General features: G+C 44.7%; 1 protein-coding gene across 3 annotated transcripts in view; it reads right to left on the bottom strand.

Moving 5' to 3' along the window:
* Positions 1 to 745: 745 nt before the first annotated feature.
* PRDM11 (PR/SET domain 11) overlaps positions 746 to 17,418 on the bottom strand; it is a 33,721-nt gene continuing 17,048 nt past the window's right edge. Inside the window, exons 2-8 of one of the 3 annotated variants that reach the window (XM_069965153.1) lie at positions 13,634 to 13,755; positions 11,437 to 11,540; positions 10,066 to 10,328; positions 8,121 to 8,188; positions 7,630 to 7,817; positions 5,406 to 6,035; positions 746 to 5,121 (exon numbers count right to left, since the gene is read on the bottom strand). In XM_069965153.1, the coding sequence (XP_069821254.1) occupies positions 2,960 to 5,121; positions 5,406 to 6,035; positions 7,630 to 7,817; positions 8,121 to 8,188; positions 10,066 to 10,328; positions 11,437 to 11,540; positions 13,634 to 13,749 (3,531 nt within the window). In that variant the 5' untranslated portion in view covers positions 13,750 to 13,755 and the 3' untranslated portion in view covers positions 746 to 2,959. The remainder of the gene's footprint in view (positions 5,122 to 5,405; positions 6,036 to 7,629; positions 7,818 to 8,120; positions 8,189 to 10,065; positions 10,329 to 11,436; positions 11,541 to 13,633; positions 13,756 to 17,418) is intronic. The other 2 variants (XM_069965154.1, XM_069965155.1) reach the window with 2 other exon arrangements.

The following is a 17,418-nucleotide window of genomic DNA, read 5'->3' as shown; positions in this document are numbered from 1 at the left end:
CGGAGGGTGCGGGTCCGACTTAATTTATGCACGCTGTATGTGCACAGTTTTAGACCTACTGCTAATGTGACATTTGTATTCTGATTTTTGGATAATATGTTGCTCTGTTACCTGACTGTTTTTGTATGTTGTTGGGCGCTGGTTGCGTCCTTCATAGCTGTATAGAACTCCTGACGCTACTGTTGATCTGCTCTTAATACTAGCAGTTATGTAATATATGTAACAATGTTCTTATTGTTTGGATCCTTAATAAAACTGAGTTTAAAAAAAAAAATATATAAAATGTTTGCAAACACCGCTTTAACGCAGATCCTATAATGCAAAGGCTGTTAGTTTTTCCCACAATGATAAATACGAAGAAAATTATTTCCTGCTAGAGGATTTCAGCTCTGAAGCTTGCAGAATTATAAACCTTAGTAACATAGTGTAGTGGGGCTTTTTTTTTTTTTTTTTTACTTATATATACTGTAATTTCCTTCCATCCTTCGAGGGACTTGTCATGAAGCCAGGATGTTCTGTTATTAAATATTATTATGAGTCTTATCTATTATTTGTGAATTTTCTGAAGTCGAATGAACATCCTCTATGTGTGGAGAGTCCATACCTTTTTCCAGGGATTCTATGTACAGTGACATCACTATCCATCGGCCTGGCAAATGAATGGGTATAATAAATTGCTCAGCTGGGTGCCAAGACACACTGACACAGACGTAAAATACACATATGGGACACAAAGAACTTACTGTAGGCATTTTATGTCTTTTTATTAATATTTTTTTTTTATAAAGGGTGCCTGCGTATTGCAGCATGCTAGTAACCAGGGTGACAGAGTCCGGCCTCACATCTTACATTACAGGACAGAACATAGCTGCTTTGGAAAGGATTCGAGTTCTCAGTCAGTCGCAGTTTAATGGGGCAAACTGGGAAAGCTTATATTGGTTCTGTCACTTTTCTAAACCTTTGAGGTGTCGTCCAGACATGTCAAGAGTTTCGATTGCACCGGGTGTCGGTCAACATGTCAAAAGTTTAGAAAAGTGACAGTGCTGCTTTAAAAGGGCGGAGTCACGAGGACAACCCCTTTTTATAGGCCCTAATAGGGCATACAGACGTCCCCCGAGGAGACTAGAAAAGACAATCTTTTTAAAGGGGTATTCCAGCCTTAAAGGAGTTATCACAAGGTAACACTCTTATCTTCAGCAGTTCCATCCATCCATGAATAAAGTGGTGGCTGAGCATGTATGGTGCTGATCCATTTAATCGTGATCAGAGGAGGTCACAGCAATAAGATACTTATGATCTATCCTCTGCACAGGTCCTAATCTTATGATAACCCCTTTAAACATTTATCACATATGCACTGGGACCCCCACCAACTGCTAGCATTAGGGACTGCGAAAAGTCTATTGTAGATACACTGGGGTTAAAGGGGTTCTCCAGCTTTAGAAAACATGGCCACTTCATTCCACGACCCTTGTCTCCAGTGGGTATGGCTTCCAATTAAGTTCCATTCACTTCAATGAAGCTGCGAAATTCCACCCAAATTGGAGAAAAGAGTGGCGCTGTCTCTGGAAGAAAGCGGACATGTTTTCTAAAGCTGGATAACCCTTTTAAGGTCCCCTGTTTCATCTATTGCTGAAGGTCCCGAAAGTTGGAACCCTGCCACTTTTATCCAATACAAAACCTGGTGAAGGGCCCAACACGGACTATGTGGAGAGGCAGCAGTCGCACCTTGTGATGGTCCGAGTGAGGCGACTACCTCTGCACCCCTGTAGCAAAATCCTTGCTTATCGACTATTTTGTGGTAAATGTTTACGTCAGGAAAGCCCCTTTAAGGGATTTTATTTTCTATATTTCTTATAAACGTAAAAAAAAAACTTCCTCAACAGTGATAGGAAACATATGAAGGTATTCATAGACGGCACAACCCAGAACTCATCCTTAGCTTATTCTTCTCTTCACAAAATGAATTCACTCTGCAGCAATATAGAGACGTTGCAGAGCTGAGTTTGCTATTTAACGTTCTGTTCCGAAAGCTACAGATACTGCTTCTCCGTAATATCACCGTAAATTGTGTCAAATAGCAAACTCAGCGTCGCTACATCTGTACAGATGAAGACAGTACAACAGGATTAAGAAAAAAAACTAAAACTCAACAAAAAGTTTTTAGAACATAAACTCTGCCATAAAATTCCCCCCAAACAATACAATAAGTATACATTATGTGTGATTACAAAACATTGTAAGTGTCGGAAAGGAAAGTGATTTCGTCATAAACATTGGGGTGACCTCTACAGTGTTTGTCCTTAGAACGGAGAGTCTCCCCGAGGTGCGGTTAGCTTGCTTTGGACCCGAAAGCACCCCCATTGTACCCAGGGGGACAGAGAGGCAGTGAGAAAAAAAAAAAAGTTTGCCCATTCGGTGATACTATATAGTAGATACATATTTCTGAACATAATACAGAATACAAATTAGGATAAAACATAGATTAAATTATATATATATAAAAAACAAAATCCTCATGATTTATGTGGATTTGGACTTTCCAGGGTCTCGATATACAACCTTTGTTCTGACCTATAAACAAACTGGAGGGGTTAAAAAAAATAAAAATAATAAAAACAGCAAAAAAGGGGCTTCAAAAAGGTACCTGGTGGGGATATACATGCTTCGGGGTAAAGGGTTTCGGGAGAGCTGTGGGTTCTCTGTCCTGTTTTGGCCGTAAGGAAACCGTGCCCCTTAATTCCAGCTGCCATAGATGAAAAATGTGATACGATCTGTGAGGTTTCCTAATAAAAGGCTCAGTCTTTTTGTAAATATTTAGTGGGATTTTTTTCTATTAATATATATATAATATATATTTATATATATTTATTTTTTATAATTTTTTTTATAATATACCAAAACCTTAGAGTATAGATAGAAAAAAAACATATCCAATAGCTTCAGGGCTGTAGTAACGTTAAATGTCTTGGTAATACTCAGAGCCGAGTTCCATAGAGTGAAGCATGGGTTTCTGGTCGAGGGAGGACATCTTGCTGAGCATGTCGGCCGACAAGGAGTAGCTATTCCCTGACTTTTCCTCGAACCAGCTGTCCAGAGCTCTCTTGGCATCGAAATTAGAGATGGATGGCCCGTTCACCGCTATGGTCAAGAGGTCGCTCAGCTGTTCTAACGTTAGCCTGGAGCGGTTGTTTTTGCGTAGCCTCTGAAGGGCATTGCGACCTTTTTCGCAACAGGCCGTAGAAGTGGGAAGGACTTTTAGGATTTGTACTATCTTGTTTAAGAGGTGGAATCTTTGTTTGTACTTACAGATATGGCCTATCAAATCTTTGAAACCGTTTTTGGTACAGTAGTCAGCCTTGAGCTCTCGCCATTCCATCAACAGACCGCTCCTGGTGTCGGTACCCTCCCTGCAGTCCGAAAGAAATGACGGGATGCCACTCAGGTGTTCGTATATTTGCAGCATTTCTTCCTCTCCATAGCTTATGAGCTCCTCCGTGCTCCGGGGCCACATGGACAAGTCGAAAACTTGGCAAGCTTTGACAAATATTCGACTACGGGAGTCAAACCGTTGGGCGAGGGTAAGTTGGGTCTTCTGGCAAATCTTCTCGCGGATGGACTGAAACTTTGCTTCGGCCACGCGCAAATTCTTCAAGGAGATCCCGTTGAAACTTTCCCTGAAGTTTTCTTCGAACTCCTGCAGATACTCGCCAGGAGAATCAGTCAGGCGACTAACTTCTTGAATGGCTTCTTCTATTTTCTCATCCACCTGGGACACCAAGAGGTATTCACCCTGGAAGACATAGGCCAGACGGGACAAAACCGCAATCACATCCAAAAGGAAGTAGATAAGCTTAATCGACTGATAATCCATGAGAAACTGAAGGAGGGCTAATGCGATAGCTGAGGCGTCGGCTCGTTGGGTCTGACCGCTGACGTCTTTCAAGTGGGCCACCACTTCCAGGTAGTCTTTGATCAGAGCATTTAGCACGTTCTGCTCCCCTATAATCCATTTTACTGCCCGAATATCACCCAGAAATTCTGTCTCCTCACAAAGTGTTGCGGCAGTAAGTCGAAGTTCACACATCAGGCGGGGAGAGTACCGATAGAAACTGAGTAGCTGCTTCAGGTTGTTTTCTAATTCTTCTAAACATGGAAGTTCTTTTCCACTTATTGCATCCAAAATTTCTAAGTGGGGCCTATGCACCATGAATGGTAAACACAGTAGCCAAGGCAAGGTTTTCCTGATTGTCATATACATATTTGCTCTTAGTCCAGCCGTTATGTTGGCTCCGTCAACTCCTAACCCAACAGTGGGCCTCTCATCCTGCAGACGGATACCAAGAGCTGAGAAGGCCCTGTCGACGCCTTGAAGATAGCTTTCAGTGGTAGGCAAGCCCAGCTCTTGAAGAGAGAGAAACTCTGTGGCAGGTGGACCGTCATTACTTGTGTACTGGACGTAGACTGCCACCGTATCTGCCAGAAGGTCTTCGCTTTGCCCATCCAAGATAATACTTAGGAAAGGGGATTGTCGAATACGCTCTACTAAGTCTTCTCGAAGTGCTCTGGCGATGTGATGAATCAAGATTTGACAATCGCCTTCGTTCATATACTGGTCGACTACACGGAGTTCACACTTTCTCAGTAGTTCTGCTAGAGGTCGGAAGTCATAATAAGGCCTGCCTTCCATAGCCAAGTGGTATGCTGTGTTGAAAAGAAGAGTCATGTTCCTGCACATCTCCTCTGTCTTTTCGGGGTGCATCCTGAGCTTGTAGAGCTGCAAACACTTTTTGTGGAGGTTACTTTGGCTGTGGAGCTTTATCGTGTGAATCTTAAACTGTTTCGAACCAATGATGAAGGCTGAAGTCCTTGAGGACTGCACCGTGTACTGCCTGCAAACGTGACACCACATCTCGTTCAACGTAGACGAGTACCTCAGGAACCAGAACTTTTTTAACCATTCTTGCTTGAAACGCCGGATCCGTCTACCGGAGGCCGCGGACATCTTAGAAGGCTCATCGGCAGATGCCAGTATTTCATTGGAGACCGACTCATCTGCAGAGTCTACTTCCTGATCATCATCTTCCATCATGGTGGGGGCGATGGACATGTTTTCCGGAGCTGGGAACAAAAACAAACACATCAACCCAAAAGAATTCACTTGGATGTGGAAAGAAAAAAAATTAAAGACAGGTAGTAAAGAGATTAAGAAGCATGTTGGAATGTATTTATTATGCACCATGTGACCCTGGAACACTAAAAAGTTTTTAATTACGAAAAAAAATTGACAAAAATACAAAAACATCTAGCCATAAACTAGTTTATCCTATAAAATTGTACAGCCTACGACACTGACAGAACTAACAATACTAAACATAAACTGTAGGCAAGTGCCGAGTCCATACCTGAAGTATCTGAAAACTCTGGAACCTCAGTTTTCTGAGGAAGCATCTGAGGAACTTCTGGGACCTTTCCAGACCTCAGCATTTCCACCTCGGCCTGAAGCTCCCGGATTTTCTTCTTTAACCTGATGCAGTTTGGGCAGAAGGAAGTGGTGGGGATCTCGTCTGTATCTCCAACGGCCAAGAATTCATCAGGACTCTCCACTTTGATAGAAGAGCGGTCTTCCAGGTCATCTTCCGTTAAGTTGGTCTCCCTGTCTTGACCTTGAGCAGAGGCATGAGGGACCTTCCACTCAATTCTTGTTTGGTTTTGGGCAGAAAACTTTTGGTTTGTTTTACATCTATCTCCGTGGTCCTCATATTGATACTTAGGAACCTTCTTCCCCAGTATAGGACTACTGGTCACCAAGGGATGATCTTCCATCTTAGCGGACTCCAAAGAAGCCTCTAAGACGTCTTTGAAGATTAAATCTATTTTTTTCTTCTTGGCATGAGGGTTTAGCTCCCCCTCCTCACAGCTCCGCTTGTACAGGCTCTTCCCTTGCTTAAGGGCTGTGAGTGGAAATGGGCCCTTCACATCTTCCTGGTTTTCCAAGAGTCTGTCATTGTTTTCCCTTAACAAACCTCTTTCTCCTAGAAAGGAAAATTAGGTGTGTTACCAGTTTGCCACATGTTCCCCTATTAAAGTCTTAGGAATAAAGATAAATTCTACAGGTTGACTCCAGAGGAAATGGCCATCATTTCTCTTTAAGAAAATGCACAGAAATTTTATTTTAAGCATACCTGTTGTTTGTGACAATTTTTCAGGATAACCTGATGCTGCCTGGGCTAGCTACAGGACTAAACTGATTTATTTAGCACAATTTAGCAATTAATATTCTTGAGCATCTTTATCTGATAAGATATATTACAACAATTCTTATATTTGCGTATATACGTTATTGCTGAAAGAATTAGTTTTCTAGATGCACAATACTTATTTTAAATCTAAAACACGACAAAAGAGCTATAAAAGTATAGAAACAATTATGTAACAGTAAATAGTTAAAGCCCTTTCTGTTCTTAGGGTTCAAGTCCCCAGAAAGCTGAGCCAATGCTAGGCCCTATTCCCTCCCAGCTGCAATCTGGGAAGGAATAGGTCAGCATGTGATTAATTATGCTTCAGCGCCCCCACAGGAGAAATTAAAAATTACACAGCCGTGAGGTCTGTGCAATAATATAAGGGGCAGAGCATGACAGATTCTCACTTTGGAGTCTTTTGAATCTCTTTATTAGGCACCGCCCCTGAGGTTCTCAGAAACAGACATACATAACAGAACATATACATAACATTTGGTTTCCAACTTATTGATTGATTATAAGAAAGCTAGGTACACATGGTGCATAACTGTAAAACCATTACATATACAGAGAAGAATCAGAGATAAAGGGAATCTATAATGCATGTTATTCCCACTTAATTGTGAGCCAATGAGCAGGGTAGACGTGATATGAAGCTCACCATACAGCTATGTAGTAGAAGTGCATGTTCCTTTAATATGCATTGCAAACAATGTTGAACCTCATAGGCACTTTAGGGACTTGATTCCATTATTAGGTATCGATCCACCTGGGGATTGCCCTGTCCTTGGATGGGTCAGTCCAACTCTGAATTACCAGTATCTATAGTACTGGAGTGTAATTTAAAGTGACTTTTAGCGTATTATATTAAATCGAGCACACATCACTAAATCAGAAGTTAAAAAAAAAATCCAAAGTTTGGTAATTTTATGACTTCTACTTACAGAGATATTGACATTTTTTTGTTTGTGTTCCAGCAGCCATTTTGTTAAAGGGATAAGAGCAAGTGCAAGTGGTTGTCACTTTTAATTTAGGATCTCAGATGATAAAGTGTTACTTTCTAAATCTTGGAACAGATTGACTAAATTACAGCTAATATAAACCTATAGAGTGGCACTTCCTGTGGATGTTGGCACAAAATGGCCGCCTCCACCGAATAGAAAAATGCTTATATCTCTGCCCTTTTACAATGAATATAATTACAAAAGTTTTTTCCTCAGTTGTTACTTCTGGTTTACAAACATTTGGCCCATTTTAAGCTTTGAGTGGAAATCACTTTTAAATATTCAAGTTCTAAAACATCCATATTAGATTCCCTTTAATTTAGATACATTCAAAAAGAAGGGAGAGATCAAGATGGATAAGGGTTCTAGGTGACGTTTCTTACCTCTGCTGAGGTTGCGGATGATTGTCTCCTGAGACATGCTATGCAGCCTTTTCATGTAATCCTCGCTATACCACACCCGCAGCTTCTCCCCGGGCTGAATATCACGACACGCACGAAAGTAAATCTTCTCTCTGTGCTGGAACGCCATGAGGTTTTGCTCCCGCTCCTCTCGAGATATCACCACGAATCTGGAGAACAGAGGTGTGATTGGTTCACGTTAAGAGGATTATGAGGGCTCCAATGTATGGCCTTTAATTCCTATAGAGCCCAACTATTTTACATCTATAAATGTCTACAGAATATTCCTTTAAAATCCCTTTTGGCTGATCATTAGTGAATTACACATACAGACAATCCCAGATATACTCTTAGACTCCTGAAATACAAGATTTACGATCATCAGAAAGCATAGAAAAATGTGAATGTAACAACAGCTAATAGCAATAGGAATCATAGCAACTCGTAATGATACAATGTAACAAAACACTGACCTCATCCAGTTGGCACAGCTCTCGTCGGTTCCATCGATGGATTTATACCTGTTGTCATTATCCACTATCTAGGAACAAAAATAAAAAAGTATACAGTGAGCTCCCCCTAGTGGTGACTATAGACAATGTGAAATTGATTGTCTAAGGATGCGTTCACACGTACAGAATCTGCAGCAGATTTGAAGTTGCAGATTTAAAGCAAATCCAATCTGGGCCATCAAATCTGCTGCAGATCCTGAATGTGTGAACTCACCCTTACTCTATAAAGGAAATTTAGAGGGAAACTGTCAGCCGGGAGAGCGGAGCTGAACCCTCCCTACCTCTTGATTGAGCCCCCCATACTTCCCTCTCCTGCCGGTCCCGTCGCTGTTAAATCGCCACAGCTCCTCTTCTCGCTCATTATGCAAATGAGCAGAGAGGAGTCCAATGTCCATAAGATATAACTGCTGGAATTTCCAGGTGACGGGAACGGCCGGAGGGGGTAAGTATGGGGGGGGGGGGTGTCTCTATCCAGGTGTAATGTGAGTTCAGCCCCGCTCTCCCGGATAACAGGTTCCCTTTAAATCTTAGTATCAGAAATATCGAGAAGGGATAGAGAGAGAGGAATATGCAGAAAGGAAAAGAGAGACAGAGAAATGAAGAGAGAGTGAAATAAAAAGAAAGAGAGAGGAGAGGGTAATCTATAGAGAGAGAAACAGAGATAAAAAGAAGAACTCTCTAGTTAGATGGCTGATGAAATCTTTGTGCAGCCATTAAAATCCTTTCCTATTGAATGAGGGCAACTCTAGCATGCTCCAGTCCTATTGTACCGCATTTGAATACCGGGGCTGAAGAAGTTGGATACACTCTATGGCCTATGGCTGTATCCATGTTTTCCTGGACTCCCTAGGGCTGCATCCAACTTCTTCAGCGACCGGTTTTCAAATGTCGCATGATCGGACTTGAGCATGCTTGCTTTGCGCTCATCTCCACTGGCCATACATTGCTCTTCAGCCCGATAACGATGAAATTAAAGGGCCACACCTGCGATCCTGTGACAGTCCAGCTTGGAGCTATGCGGAAGCTCATTAAACAAGGGCTGATCTTGATCAGTGCCCCGTAGGCCGTGTTTCCACATCCGCAATCATGAATGATGCAGAAACCATGTCACAATAGCATTGCCATGCGCCCAGGAATATTGCATTTGTGACCGCATGGTGGTGCTGTTTCTGCCGCATTCATAATTGAAAATGTGGGAACAGGGACTTCTCCATGTTTAAAGAGACTCTGTCGGCAAGCTTAGGCCGTCCTATCTCAGGGTAGCATAAACTAGGGTCTGACAAGCTGAACAGAATGATGTATCACTTACTGATCCAGAGATCTCCTCCTGAATAACATGGGCAATAAGTAGTCCTCTCCATTATGTGCGTGAGCTCAGTAGTCCTGGATATTCATGAGAAGCAGAAAACTCAGCCCACCAGCTGCTGATTGGCAGTTACCTATCCATGCTGTGTATAGGCAGTTAACTGTCAATCAGCAGCTGGGGGCGGAGGGAGGGGTGTGGTAATAATCCCATTATCCTGCATATTAGGAGAACGGCTGAACAGAATGATGTAGGTAATATACCGATCTGTTCAGCATTTGTCACTAGCTTATGCTGCCCTCATTTAAAGTGGCATAAACCTAGTGACAGATTCCCTTTAAAAAATAGTCATCCATTGGCCGCACATCGCTCTCTACCATAGAATGTGCGGACAATGGCTGATTAAACCAAAGGGTGGCAAGATTGAGCTAGTGGTCACGCATGGTTACCAGGGACTAGATACCAACATTTTTATGTGAACAATTGCTCAAAAAATTACATAAATATACACAAAATATATTAGAAAGTTGCAAAAAACTAATTCATAACATCCTATATGGGCCAAAACCCCTTTAAGACTCTACCGCACTTATCAGAGCTCACCAGCCAGGAGAAGAATCCCGATGACTTGTCCTGAGAGGAGATCTTCCCCTCGTACGGCCCATAGATGTGCCCTTTGGGTATGACCTCGTTTACACATCGCACTTCACTCTCTCCGGTGTCATCCTTTACCACCTCAATCCCACACGGCGCTGTCAGTGCTGCCCGGTCAGCCACGCCAACGGGAACCAGTGTGTCCGGCACCAAGATGGGGGGACCATGGCTGGGACACTCGTCTACAAAGTATTCCTGGCACAGCTCACAGACTGAAGGGGAAAAGGACCAAAATTAGCTAAAATTCCCAATACTAACTCATCATACATGTCTAGGCCACACTTACATACAACTAAACTATTAAGGTTTCAATTCAATGACTACAAGCAGAGATCCTGAAAATCTAGAGATCATCGGTACCCCCAGCGATCAGACATTTATCACCTATCCCAGGGATGGGGAACCTTGGCTCTCCAGCTGTGTCAAAACTACAACTCCCATCATGCCTGGACAGCCAAAGCTTCGGCTGTCAGGGAATGCCTGGAGTTGCAGTTTTGCAACAGCTGGAGAGCCACAGGTTGGGAACTACCACTCTTTATTACTGAGAGTAGAACAAGCAGGCTGTCAGGGCATGCTGGGAGTTGTAGTTTTGCAAACAGCTGTAGACTCTCACGTTGGAGATCACTGCTCTGTGATGACATAAGTATAACACATTCTAAGGGGAGAGGGAGAAAGCTGTAAGGGCATGCTGGGAGTTGTAGTTTGGAAACTGGGGAACTAACACTCTATAGCGCTGCTATATTTTACTAGGCGAGAGGGCATGCTGGGAGTTGTAGTTCTGCATCGGCTGGAGAGTCACGAGTTGGAAAGGTCTAGTGTCAGAAGAACAGAGAGCACTCTGTATAACACAGGATGGAGATAATGACAGGAATCCCCGCTCTAAATGGGTGTTTCCCGTGGCGGACAGGCAGAAGCGGGACCGCTGAAGCATGGGCTCTGGCGGCCAGAGAGCACTCCCTGCAGCCCTCGCCCCTGTTCATCCTGCAGCTGCCGTTATTCCCCAGGCGGTGCACAATAAGTACAAACAGCTGCCCTGCTCCTGCGGGAAACACCCATATAGAGCAGGGATTCCCGTCATTATGAGGGGGATCCCCGCTCCAAGGTTTTACTGTAGATAGTATAGCGGTGATTGTCAGTGTGTAATACATTACCTCTGTTACGCCTTCTAGAATTGTATACCTTACTTCATTTATAACATTCCTTTGGTCAATAGGGTGTGCTCTTTACACTCAGGACATATGGTACTGACAAGAGGAAGTTGTCAAATTTTCAGGAGAAAGAACTGAGGGATGGCACAACTATATGAACGGAAAAACTTACACCAAAAATCCACCTGCTGGAGGCTCTTAGACATTGCAGCGTCCCTCTTCTCCTTCAGTCTTTTGGGTTCCAAGTCCATGCAGCGCGAGTTGGACCCTGCAGAGCTGAACACAACAGAGAGAAATTAACAATCCGGATCATCATTTTTTCTCTTGGATGGTCGTCATATACATATAGACACATAGGTTAGAAGTCCGTGTAGGTGACATAGTGGTAGTTGAGCAGTGCTGGGACCCCTCTAATCATAAGAATAAAGGGGTACCCTGGCTACTCATTGCAGTGAATGTCTGTTCTGAATAAGGATGACAGTGGTTAATAGGGCATGATGGGAGTTGTAGTCTTATAACAGCTGGGGAAAAGCCCTTAAGAAACTTGCATGATGGGACATTTCAGTTCAGAATATCACAGAAACCTATGGAGCCTATAGAGGGGATAAGAATAAGTCTATTCTACTCATATCAAACCAGAGGTGTCTTTTTATCATGTGTCCATTAGGTGGCAGTATCACACCACATATAAGAATTAAAGGGGAAGTCCCACAAAAGTGTACAAAGGCAGGCAGGCAGGGTTTATTGCTGGAAAATAACAAACAAGTAAACTCACCCCTCCTTCGTAGCGCCGCTCCAAGGTCTCGTTCACAGCTGCCGATGACCTGCAGCTCTCCTAGCTGCTACATCACGTACCTGGCTGAGTGATTGCCCACTTAGCCAATGAGTGATTGGGGCGGGACACCACCCAAATCACTGATTGGTTGAGCGGGCAACTGCTTACCTGAGCCATGACGTTGTAGAGCCGGGTACATTACGTACCAGATTTCCAGCTATAGATGACATCCTGCTGCTGTGATCGGGACTGGGGAGAAGCCCAAAGGAGGTACAAGGAGGGGTAAGTTTAATCGTTTGTTATTTTCTCGTACACCCCCATTTGCAGTTTTTTTTTTTATTTTCTCAGGATTTCCTATTTAAAGGGCCAGTCTGGCAAAAAAATTTTAAGTGGTGTCAGAAAGTTATAAAGATTTGTAATTTACTTCTATTTAAAAATCTCTAGTCTTCCAGTACTTATCAGCTGCTGTATGTCCTGCAGGAAGTGGTCTATTCTCTCCAGTTTGACACAGTGCTCTCTGCTGCCCCCTCTGTCCATGTCAGGAACTGTCTAGAGCAGGAGCAAATCCCCATAGAAAACCTCTCCTGCTCTGGACAGTTCCTGACATGGACAGAGGTGGCAGCAGAGAGCACTGTGTCAGACTGGAGAGAATACACCGCTTTCTGTGGGACATACAACAGCTTATAAGTACTGGAAGACTGGATATTTTTTAGTAGAACGGCCCCATACACCTTAGATTGACGGCTGCATCTGCTGCAAGTGGCGGGTTCAGTCATCTAAAGTCTAAGGTTTATGGGGACCTTTTCTGAGCCCCCCCCCCCTACAGATAGAGCAGATAGAAGCACTGCTTAAAGGCAATCTGTCAGCGGTTTTCAGAACTGCTGACAGATGCATAAAAAGGAAAGGAAGAGAATATCAAACATACCTATAATTCAGGTCATGCAAAGTGCATCCCAGCCATCGCTATCACAAGTGCCCAGGAGGCGGAGCTTTTTCAAATCAACTGGTGTCAGAAAGTTATATAGATTTGTGAATGACTTCTATTTAAAAATCTCTGTACTTATCAGCTGCTGTATGCTCTGCAGGAAGTGGTGTATTCTCTCCAGTCTGACACAGTGCTCTCTGCTGCCTCCTCTGTCCATGTCAGGAACTGTCCAGAGCAGTAGAGATTTTCTATGGGGATTTCCTGCTGCTCTGGGCAGTTCCTGACAGGGACAGAGGTGGCAGCAGAGAACACTGTGTCAGACCACTTCCTGCAGGACATACAGCAGCTGATAAGTACTGGAAGATGTGAGTTTTTTTTTTTCCAGGGTAGCTGTCAGCATGCGGCTCAGCGCTTCTCTCTCTGGCTCGCAGCAGGATAGTTCCACTGCCAAGCAGGGAGAGAACAACCTTACTGAGCGCTTCTCCCCAATGGGACGGTTTGAGCACCCAGACCAAAACTTTTAATATGTCACTAAAACACATCAAAGGTTTTTTTTTTTTTTCTAATTTAAAGTTACAGTACCTATTTAAGACTCATCCCTCTAGCCATAGGAATAAGTGTAGAATCTGGATCCCCCATAGGACCCAATGCACTTGGACATGGACTCACCATTGCTTGTTGTACTTCCTCTCTTCCACCGGTGACCCCAATTCTGTCTTCACCCTCACAAGGTCCCCTAGGTTGGGGCTATAGGCCACCCGGCACTCCTTGCCACTTTCGCTCATGATGCCCTAGGGGAGAAGAGACAGCCATGTTACAGGTGCTGGTGGCCCTGGATGGGACGGGCCGGGGGCTCGCCATTACTCAGTAGTCAGGGGCCCATGTTAGTTTTTAAGCACACGGGTTGTAATCAGCCAGACATGGAGGAGGAGGAGGGGGGGATGGTTACCGCTAAGGTCTGGTATGTGACATGTTACAGCGCAGCCCATGGCTTATTTTTACAGCGCTCAGGAATGCAGCTTCCAACTTCTCTACCTGTAGCAGCTCCCAACATGTCTATCCCGCCCGCCGTACACTGGCACCAGGTGACCCCGCGGCCCGGTGCACTCCCGCTTAGAAAGGTATTACCCACCAGTGTACGCCTGTCTACATACTCAAAAAGGAAGAATCATTTTACAGCACTCATCCCCAGCTGTTGCAAAACTACAACTCCCAGCATGCCCTGAAGGGTGCAGGCTCTCCAGCTGTTGCAAAACTACAACTCCCAGCATGCCCCGATGACTGCAGACTCTCCAGCTGTTGCAAAACTACAACTCCCAGCATGCCCCGATGGTTGCAGGCTCTCCAGCTGTTGCAAAACTACAACTCCCAGCATGCCCGGATGGCTGCAGGCTCTCCAGCTGTTGCAAAACCACAACTCCCAGCATGCCCGGATGGCTGCAGGCTCCCCAGCTGTTGCAAAACTACAACTCCCAGCATGCCCTGGTGGCTGCAGGGAGTTGCCCTGATGGCTGCAGGCCCTCCAGCTGTTGCAAAACTACAACTCCCAGCATGCCCTGACAGCCTTCGGCTGTCCGGGCATGCTGGGAGTTGTAGTTTTGCAACAGCTGGAGGGCCACAGGTTGGGAACTACCACTCTATATTACTAAGAGTAGAACAAGCAGGCTGTCAGGGCATGCTGGGAGTTGTAGTTTTGCAAACAGCTGCAGACTCTCACATTGGAAAACACATTCTAAGAAGAGAGGGAGAAAGATGTCAGGGCATGCTGGGAGTTGTAGTTTTGAAACTGGGAAACTAACACGCTGCTATACTTTACTAGGCGATAGGGCATGCTGGGAGTTGTAGTTCGGCATCAGCTGGAGAGTCACGAGTTGGGAAACACTGGTCTAGTGTCAGAAGAACAGAGAGCACTCTGTATAATACAGAATGGAGATCCCCTGCTTTATTGTGTATTAAGAAGATGAGGACATGTTGGCGGTCCAGGCATGCTGGGAGTTGTAGTTTTACAACAGCTGGAGTGCCACAGGTTGGGAACCACCACTCGATATTACTAAGAGTAGAACAAGCACAAGCAGGCTGTCAGGGCATGCTGGGAGTTGTAGTTTTGAAACTGGGGAACTAACACGCTATTACTTTACTAGGTGAGAGAGTATGCTGGGAGTTGTAGTTCAGCATCAGCTGGAGAGTCACAAGTTGGGGAACACTGATCTAGTGTCAGAAGAACAGAGAGCACTCTGTATAACACAGGATGGAGATCCCCTGCTCTGTGGTGTCGCAAAAAGATGAGGACACGTAGGTTGTCAGGGCATGCTGGGAGCTGTAGTTCTGGAACAGCTGGAGAATCACAAACAGGCTGCCGGGGCATGCTGGGAGTTGTAGTTTGCAACAGTTAGGGATCACTGGTCTATACTATTATACCAATGACGATGTAAGGGAAGAACAAGGGACCCGTTAGGGCATGCTGGGAGTTGTAGTTTGCAACAGGGATCCCTGTCTTTAGTGTTATAATGACGGAAGAACAAGGGCATGCTGGGGGTCCGGCGTGTTAGATTTTTCCTGCAGGACCCCCGTGTTTTTGGATAGGCTGGGACATAGATGTCTGGCTTTAAGGGAAACTTTCACTATTTTTTTTTAGACTGTTATATATATATTTGTAATTTACTTATATTTAAAAATCTCGTGTTCCAATACTTATCAGCTGCTGTATGTCCTGCAAGAAGTGGTGTTTTCTCTTCAGTCTGACACAGTGCTCTCTGCTACCACCTCTGTCCATGTCAGGAACTGTCCAGAGCAGCAGCAATTCCCCATAGAAGACCTATCTTGCTCTCCAGACTGGAGAATATACACCACATCCTGCAGGATATCAGGAACGTTCCAGAGCAGGAGAGATTTCCTATGGGGATTTGCTTCTGCTCTGGATAGTTCCTGACATGGACAGAGGTGGCAGCAGGGAGCACTGTGTCAGACTGGAGAGAATACCCCACTTCTTGCAGAACATACAGCAGCTGATAAGTACTGGAAGACTGAATATTTTTATACATAGAAATAAATTACAAATCTGTATATCTTTGTGACACCAGCTGATTTGAAGGAAAAACAAAACACGAGAGTACCCCTCTAACTCCCCTCTCCTAATTCAGAACACTGCAGATTCATATGAGGTTCTAGACATGTAGGCCCGAATCAATAAAGTCAACCTGCGTCTCGGCTACTCGACAAAGACGTAACGTATCTTGTGACACAGATTTCACAGTGTGGACTATGTTGTAGATACCCACTTAAGGGGGAAAAAAAACAAAAAACTTTTCTTCTAGTAACAGCACCTCCTTGTCCTCAGTTTCCAGTGAAGTGAATGAAGTTGAACTGTAATACCACACACAACCTGATGACAGGGGGGCGCTGTTTTAAGGAGAATGCAGCCATGTTTCTCTAATCCTGGATATTCCCTTCTATACTAGGCTGGGCCCACATCTCTATCCCGCGTCCTCTCTATGCAGCCCGCACATACACAGCAGCCACACACATGTACAGGATGGATGTATCTCACCCCGCTCTCTCCACGCGGGTTTTCCTGTTGTAGACACACAGAACCTGTTTCCTCTGTCAGTGTTGCACGGCTCACCACAAGACAGGGGGAGAGGTGACACTTTCGGCCTTCCTGTTCACTTACTTCCCCCTTTTAGAGGTGAGAAGAACTTTGGCTCTTGAGCCAAATAAGTGATTCATCTAGTATATTGGGGGGGCTGTGCCATTCCTTATTACATGAGGGGCGCCCCCATCACCATGTATTGTCACAGCTGGCAGGACGTCCTGTGACCACTTTAGTCCAGGATGCTATGGGTATTCAGATGGTGGTCATCCAGGTCAGCTCCAGCGACTACACCCTGCAGGATATACTAAAGGGTTTACATATATGCACGCTCAGCTTAGCCGGGGGTACAAGTGTTCATATTGAGGAGTGGGAAGTAAGGGACCCCTCTGCCCCCCCCCCCTCCAGAGTTCTCTGTCACAAAGAATCTTCTGTCCCCTGGATTCCTCTATCCTCTTCTGATCCCCCTGTTGCTTCCATACTCATGTATCCTTCAGACCTCTTTATCCCCTTTAGACTCCTTAGTATTCTCCAGACTCCTCTAACATCCCTGTTCTGGATGTTATCTGCAGACACCTCTGTTCTCTTCTAACAAATCTGTCCACCCTCAAGACTCCTCTATCTCTTCCATACACCACTCTCCTCCCTCCAGACTCCACTGTCCCTATCCAGAACCATATGTCCGCTCCAGGCTCCTCTGTCACCTCCCTCGAGACTCCTCTGTCCCTCTCCAGAGTCCATCCCCTCAAGACTCCTCTATCTCTTCCATACACCACTCTCCTCCCTCCAGACTCCACTGTCCCTATCCAGAACCATATGTCCGCTCCAGGCTCCTCTGTCACCTCCCTCGAGACTCCTCTGTCCC

The sequence above is a fragment of the Dendropsophus ebraccatus genome, chromosome 4 (genome assembly GCF_027789765.1).
Source record: "Dendropsophus ebraccatus isolate aDenEbr1 chromosome 4, aDenEbr1.pat, whole genome shotgun sequence".
Classification (NCBI taxonomy): domain Eukaryota; kingdom Metazoa; phylum Chordata; class Amphibia; order Anura; family Hylidae; genus Dendropsophus; species Dendropsophus ebraccatus.
This window is presented reverse-complemented; position numbering and strand designations above follow the sequence as displayed.